General features: G+C 46.4%; 1 protein-coding gene across 19 annotated transcripts in view; it reads right to left on the bottom strand.

Moving 5' to 3' along the window:
- Positions 1 to 297: 297 nt before the first annotated feature.
- Positions 298 to 7,793, bottom strand: part of GNG7 (G protein subunit gamma 7) — a 128,830-nt gene continuing 121,334 nt past the window's right edge. For all 19 annotated transcript variants that reach the window (XM_077841859.1, XM_077841868.1, XM_077841852.1 and 16 more), the window contains one exon: positions 298 to 6,378. In XM_077841859.1, coding sequence (XP_077697985.1) covers positions 6,253 to 6,378 — 126 coding nt within the window. In that variant the 3' untranslated portion in view covers positions 298 to 6,252. The remainder of the gene's footprint in view (positions 6,379 to 7,793) is intronic.

Here is a 7,793-nt window from a genome sequence, read left to right as displayed (position 1 = left end):
TTTGGGGCTAAAACCACCACAATACAAATGCAAAATCGTGCTGGCTAGCCATAGCCAATAGTAGCCCTCTCTTCAATTTTGTTCATACTGGGCCAGATCCTCAGCTGGCAAAAACTGGGACTGAAGTCAATGGAGCTGCTCTAATTTTCACCAGTTGCAGATCTAGCCGGCTGTGTTTAGTCGCTGGCACTCGGGCATTCAAGATAATACTCTGCTCAGTCTTCAGGAACTGCAGCTGGCTAGCAGAAATGGCTTCTCAGTGCAGGTGGCTGTACGAAGGATAAACAGCATGCCAGGTAAAATGAAAAGTGAGCCTCTTTATTGTGTTATCAATTCACTTTTTAACAACAATTCCACAAAATATTAAACACTGTGCAAGAAATTGGTCTATGGCACACCAGAAATAAAAACCAGAGATCCAAAAATGCAGACATTCTGAAGAACCTACATTACAGACACTGATTACTTCCTAAAATACAGTTTTTACAACTCTTGATTTGCATTTGGCAACAATATCAGAGTTTGGCAAAAAAATTAATCAGAAGAAGAAACCAGAGAGAGAAATGAAGAGCGCAAAGTGCCAGACGCGTGGCTTCCCGTTTTGATGACGGAAATGCGTTATTTTTACTCTAGTTAAATAAAGTTGACTTTTTAAGTTCTCGTAAAAGGAAGAGGGACTTTTTGTTTCCCAGAACTGGGCAAAGAGTGATGAGATCCCCATTAGCACTTCCAAAGAGCAACGCGGAACACCCTTAAAGCCCCTCCTCACACAGCTGGAAGGTGAATTGAAGGATATGGACACAGTGCTTGAGGCCCAGAGATCACTGCAGTATCAAAGGGGTTGGCTTTTTAGAAGCACCTAGAGCACAGTGCTCTTGTTGGTCACTGGGGCTGCTGCATGCCAGTGCACCAGAGTGCAAAGGGGGCACGGAAGCAAGCACTGTCTTGTTGCCACGTGCTCAGCTGCCCTGCTCTCCTAATGGATAAGCCTGGCTCAAACAGGTAAGGATGCTGGTCGGAGCTAGGTAAGGAAAGCTGCCTTTATTCTAAGAGGAACAGGACCAAAGATGCCTCCTGGAGAGGCAGAGCACTGGAGTTACGTTTATAACGAGGGGGCTGTTTAAGGGGGTTGGATGGGAAATACTCCCAAATCCTAGGCAACCATATACCTGGTTTCAAGTACAGAGACCATCTATGGGGAAGGGTGTAAGTAACGTGATCTTTCCAGCTAGAGGCATCATGCAGCCTTTGTCCTTGTGTAACCTGTTTGTTGGGGCCCAGATACTTGGCACACAGCAGGGTAGCCTCCTGGCTACTTGCTAGCCCAGCTGGAAGCCCTCCAAGAGCAGGGGGAATGGGCTGGCCTACAGATTACATCCCTCACCTTTCTATTTTGGGCAACAGCTTCACCACATGCTAAAGAAACCTCAGACAAATTTGGACATGCGTTTGCCACCCAAAAAGGTCTTTGTGGAGTAAATGCTGAGCTGGCACTGGCTGTCTGGCCACCGATTCAGCTCATAATAGAGGCACCACTACCTTCCTCCCCCCTTTACATTTTGGAGCACTTAAAAAGTCCTGAAAGTGTCTTTTTTTTTTTTTTTTTTTTTTTTGGGCAAATGCACTAACAAAGTACAAGCAGCTACTGTAATTTGCACTTATATTTATGCTATACAAAAACATCTACAATATGATCACCCATTTACTCAGACAAGGAAAAACTAAAAAAGGTTGAGGATTTTTCCACCTAGAGGCAAGTCACCAGTTGAAGATACATCAGATACCCAAGTGGCAAGGCTCCTTCCAATTCTCCCGCCCCACTCGGAAATAGCTGTTCAGACCCAGCTGCCTTCGCCCCACCCATTCCCCTTATAGAGTGCCAAGGACTTCCATTCGCCTCTATCAGCATCCGTGGAGACCAAGGAGAGGCAGAGACTCCAGACAGCACATGGCATGCATTTGGGAAAGGTTCATGAAAACGTGGTCTGGATCAGTGGGGCCTGAGCTGCCAGCTGCCCCCAGCTTCCCTCCTCCCCATATTCTTTGCATAGCTCTTGTGGGGAAACCACAAAACCATTAACTGTATGAATGAAAGGAATTGGCTCTTGCTTGGCACATGGGTCCTGTCCCCTCTCCCCGACCTTCTCAAATTGTCCCCTGCACCAGAAGACCATTCCACCCCCAGCCCCTCTCCACATGTTGGATAATATGGCACAGTCTAAACTCCACTACAGGTTCATAGTGTAAAGGACTACCCTCCCCGGTTATCAAACCAGCTGGCATGTTAGAGGGATTCAGACAGAGAGAGATTAGGTGAAGGTGCCGAACTGGATATGCCAGGCAGAGAAAAAGAAAAGGAAGATCGACACCAATTTGCTGAACTATTAAGTGACCGGCTGGTGGAATTCAACAATAGAATGACCTGTGGGGGAACCAAGTGTCTGGAGTTTATATGATTACTAAAGACTAACCCTGCAGACATGGTACAGGGCGTGAGAGCTTAACCCAGGGACAATTCGAAAGACCTTTGGGCAGGAGATGGCAGTTGGTGTGGGACACGAAAGGGCTGCTGGAAGTAGAGAGAGGGATGGCATCAACCTCAGAGGGATAGGTTTTGGGAGACTCCTTAGGCTGTGCGAGCTAATGACACTGGCCTGTCCTTCGCTTGGGTCTGGAGTGGAGTAGAAGTGGATAGCTACTGCAGTAACCTCTGCCACTAGCTTTCTCCTATGCACATGAAGAACCCAGGTCTGCTAGCTGACCTGGAAATTCATGCATCTGCCTAGATTGCCCACCATAGCACCATGCACTGTTCTCTAACGTAAAGGAAGAATCAGCAATGTGGAGTAGAAAAATAAGGCTGGAACCACACTAGGTTAAGAACAGAAGGAATCCTTAATCTACAAGAGAAAGCCCCACTGGGGAGAAATCCAGACACCCCTTGGGACAGCGTTAATTTCCCACGACAGGAGTAACTTTCGACAGAGTTTTAAATCACATTGGACAAAAGAGAACAAAGGCATTGCTCGCCAATTTTATGGGAATAGCTCAGCCTACAGGAAACCCCAAAGGCAGCTAGCTGTCCCGGGAGAGGCCCATTGGGTTTCTTGGCTGACAGATCAAGTTTAACACTGTGCACTGGATGGCCTACAGCAAGCCAGCAGTTCACAGTGCAAAGGAGAGGAGCGGGAATGCCGTGCCGGCCCAGAGGCGTTTAATGAGCATGCCCTGGGGAAGGCTCATCGCAGAGGGAAGCAACACTCTCCCCTCTGCCACTCACTTCCTGTGGCGCACAAGCAAAGGCAGGGCAGGAAAGGGAGTTGGCAACTAGTTATGAGGCTGCTGGCTGATTTCAGGATTGGAACCCAGGGCCCTTGGAAAGGCCAGTGGAAGGTCGAAGCTCCCTCAGCTCAGCACAGGGCCCCAGAAAGCCAGGTGAAAGCGGCAGCCCGACGTATGGTATGTGCGGCAGTTTGCAGTAGTGTTTACAAATGTGATTGTTTTAAAAAATGGTTTAAAAAGGCAAATGATCATGTAATAAAAAGCTGCCGGCAAAATATCTGGAACCCAGGAGATCAACAGAGCGTGTCCCTCCTGCATAACAGGCACTCTCGTCCTGTCAAAAGCCAGCCCTGTCAATCAGCTGCATGAGCAGGTAGAGTGGAGTGGCATTTAAGAGAGGCAGACTCAGATTATTAGGTCCCCTCCCCACCCTCCATCTGCCACCCCAGTAATAAATCTCACGCTGAATGGATAAAGATTGAGTGTTACTCCCCAGCAGATAGGCACTGTGTGTGCACTGAGTTGGAAAGAATCGAAGCTAGGTTTCTGTCAAAGGGCCGGTGTCAATGACTCAGCTATTATCCCTATACATTTTAGCCTGTATTGTGGCACTAGCTCCCCCTTCCCCCACCCTTCCTTTCACTCAAAGTAACTGCTGTTGGATGGCATGCCAGGATCATGAATCTGGACAGAGAGCACAGCCTGGGCTCCAGAACCGCCTTCGAGAGTGTCATGCTGCAACACTTTTCCCTTACAGGAGCGCCAGGAACATAACCGGGGAGCAGTGCCTGCCTAGGCTGGGCTCAAGGCAGATCCCCGGTTGCTCATTTTACTATTAAAACGTGTGTACAGTCTCCATTATTGATATGCAAGTCTTCCCTCCCGCAAACTGCATCTCAGAAGAGCCCAAATCCTCAGAGTTCCCATGAAAGCTCAAACCCAGGTTCTCCTCTAGCTTTTCTTGTCTACAGCACAGAGATCGACCTGGGGACAGGAAGCATTCTCTGGCTTTGAGGGTGCCAAAAGTGCAAAGCACTGGGCTTCTATTAAAGGCCTAGACATTTCAAACAGACCCAAAACACTGGGGAAATGGCTCAGTGTGGCAGGCTTCCTAGGATTCCATATTGGAGGCTTTTGTCCTTCTCATCCTGAACACAATCTGGACCCTAACGTGGCAAGAATATGTACAAATGGACACCCTGTGTGTCAAGTGAAAACGATTAGTACTTGCACCTTGAATTTGCCAGTATTCAACTCCCATTTTACCTCAGAAATGAGAAATTAGTAACTGTTCTGCTGCCTCAGAAGCTTGCTCATCCCTCAGAAGTGGGCCACTCCCCGGCTTCTCCATGTTCTCCGTAGAAAGCTGGGTATTCTCTTGTAGGAAGAAATCTAGGCCTGACTGTTTAGATCAAGTGGACAGTATTGGACAGGTTCTCTTATAAGCTGGTACGCAAATCTGCGGCGGTGCCAGAGGACTGTTCAGAATTCTGCGTTCTTATAAAATGTTCCCAGGATGCACCTCATGGTAATAGATCTAACTACCAGGGAGAGGCAGCAGTACTTCCCTGAGCTCTGATCTTTCTCCCAAGCACCATTTGGGTTGCATTGCAGGGGAGGGGGTGCTCAGAACCTGCATGCTGCAGCAAGGATCCACAAAGTAGATTAAAAGGCCCTGCACTACCTTCAGTCCACCTAGGAGCTGTTATTACTATCGCTTACATCCTGCAGCAGGTGACACAGGCAAAGGAGAAGCGACTACCTCCCTTCCCCCTTGCCTGCTGCTGTGTGTCAAGTTTGTTCCCAAATGTGCAGTGCCCGTAGTTATGTTGGTAAATGAAAAATTAGTTAATTTTCTTATTTCCAAGGGATGGGAACTGTTGGGAGTTAATACTTCTTCCTGACAGCCTTAAACCGCCCCCCACTCCCAATGAATAGGTTTGAATGCAACAGATCCGCGTTAATGACTAATGAGAGGGAAGGAGAGCTGGGACGTTAATGGTGGCCAGTTCTAGTGTTTTGGACCTAGAATCTCGGAAAGGCCAGGATAGAAAAGTGTCAACAGGATACTGCAGAACAGAGCAAATCCCACCACCCATCAGAAAAAGGCAGAATAAACCCAACTCAATGCCCTCAACATCGCAATTCTGCTAGGAAAATAGTGGTAACAACACACAGAACTAAAAATCCAAATTGTGACCGGAGGGTGTAGACACCCACATCTCCTTTGCCTTGGGCCAAGCACGACTTAAGGAGAGTCATTTCAGTTTTCATGGCTGATGGGTTACTCTACGAAGTATACTCCCCACAATGGGATTCATCTGTAACAAATACCGTAAGATCATATGATGCTTCAGAACCACATGCCACATTTCATGGAGAGAGAAAGTTTCATGATTTCGTTACACATTACAATGCAGCTGCCAAACACTTTGCTCTCCCTCCCCCACCACTAATTCTGAATTTAGTAATTTGTAATATCCACTTTTAATGTTTTTTTTTTTTTTAAACAAACAGCCACCACCACCCCCCCTCCCCAAGAAACAGAGCAATCAGACTGAAATTCTTTGAATACGTCAACTGGAATAACTAATTGAATCAAAAGCACACCCAAAGCTTTGCCCAAATACTTTAAAAGGTCAAAACTCCATCTTTTTAAGAGGCCATGAATCCCATTGGCAAATGCAGCTAAATTCTTGTTTCTCCCACCACCCTTGAAAACAGAATTAGCATTAATAATGCACCCGCCCTCCCCGATGGTTTTGTAAATTGGAACCCCACTCAGTATGCAAACCACCCAGAAGCACCCGAGCCCCTTTCTGAACACTTCCAATTTGAGATTTTAAGTTCTATTTGAATCCAACATTTAGTGTTTATCCCTCTGCGCAGTTTTAAGTTTGGGACTTGGTTTAAATCGATACAGAACGGTGCCCTGCCTGAGAGAGAGTGTGCACGCGAGAGCGAAGAAAGCTATAGGATGATACAAGGCTTTTTGTCCTTAAAAGGATTCTCCGAGGCGGGTACTCCAACCAGCAGTGGGTCATTCCTGGCATTTTGCTCACAGTAATTCATTAGTTCAGAAGATGCTTTGGAGACCTAAATGTTCAGAGAGAAAGAACAGGTTTAGTGAGAATGCCTTGGATATCCCCACAAATTCCCCTCATGGCCAGCACTCAACCCACGCAGCCTGCACCAGACCAGCTGCTTTTAAACGTTTTTGAGTTATACAGATGTGCAGCAAGTGTTCTAAGGAGGGGACAGAGACTGGAATTTTAAGGGTGGTGAAGTTACAAGTCCAATGTTTCACAATGGGAACTCTACAAAACTGATCACCAGAAATAAAAAGGGGAAATGAGCGTGGAAAGAAATGCTTAAGACTCAGGTATAAAAATAAACTGAAGCGCAAGGGAAAACTCTCTCACTCTTTCTTTACTAGAACGAGAGCACTTTTAAAATTATATTCCCCCACCCCATAAGTAATTTCTGTCATCTTTCAGAACTTTAGGAGAGAATGCATGCCTGGAAGTGGTGATTCTCTGCTGCTAAAAATGGAGGTTTTGAAAACCACAGCACTGAAAGCATTAGAAGCTGTTAACTTAAGAGTCCTGCTTATTTTAGTTCAAAGATTTATTCTGAGAACTTGGAACCCAGAGTAACAACCCAACCAAGACACTAGATGGAAGGGGAGGCTAACTTGGATGCACCTTTTAGTAATTAGAAGCCTGGGATACATGGTTAGGTTAGGTTTAAGTCAGGGAGGTTTCACTAGCTTTGGAGACTGTACTTAACGCTGTATCCTTTGCTACTGATTTAACAGCTGGTTGTACATAAGGGCTAACACACAACATACAGAATCCTCATATCACAGGGAGGTCTCTTTTGGTCCAGATGTGAATTATTCATATTTAATAGTTTTATTCTAGGTTTCTATTTCAGCATCAGATCCTGCCACTGCAAACCATACCTACAATCACAGACTTAAGAATGAAGAAACCTATTCAATTTAATTCCATTCCACACCCTTGGGTAGCACAGAATGGTCCTTTAATTTGCTTTCTAGTGCTTTGTCCACACCATGTACAATTGACCTAAGTAAAGGGGCTTCCACTATTGCCCTTGAGAGAAGATTTCAGTCAATTACTCCTACCAATGAGATCTATTAAAGTAAATAATGAGGAGGAGGAGGAGGAGGAAGACAGCCTACACGATACCCTCACTCCAGGATGCAGTCAGGATCCTAGTACAGCCTGCAGAAGGAGAGCTTACATTGGAAGATTCAGCAATTTGGTGCATTTCAGTTTCTGAACCTTCTAGCAACAACGCAGTGTACAAAGAGCCAGAGGAAGGCTGGCCTGGTGCTGGAGGCACTGGGCTGGGATTCGGGAGATCTGGGTTCAGTTCCGGGCTCTGCCACAGACTGGGACTTTGGGCAACTCACTTAATCTGTGCCTCACTTCTCCAGCTATACTTTCTCCCGCCCTCTGTCTTACTATAAGCTCTTGAGGGCAGGG

This window comes from Eretmochelys imbricata, chromosome 25, assembly GCF_965152235.1.
Source record: "Eretmochelys imbricata isolate rEreImb1 chromosome 25, rEreImb1.hap1, whole genome shotgun sequence".
Lineage (NCBI taxonomy): Eukaryota > Metazoa > Chordata > Testudines > Cheloniidae > Eretmochelys > Eretmochelys imbricata.
The sequence above is the reverse complement of the archived record's forward strand: the minus strand, read 5'-3'. Positions and strand labels throughout refer to the sequence as shown.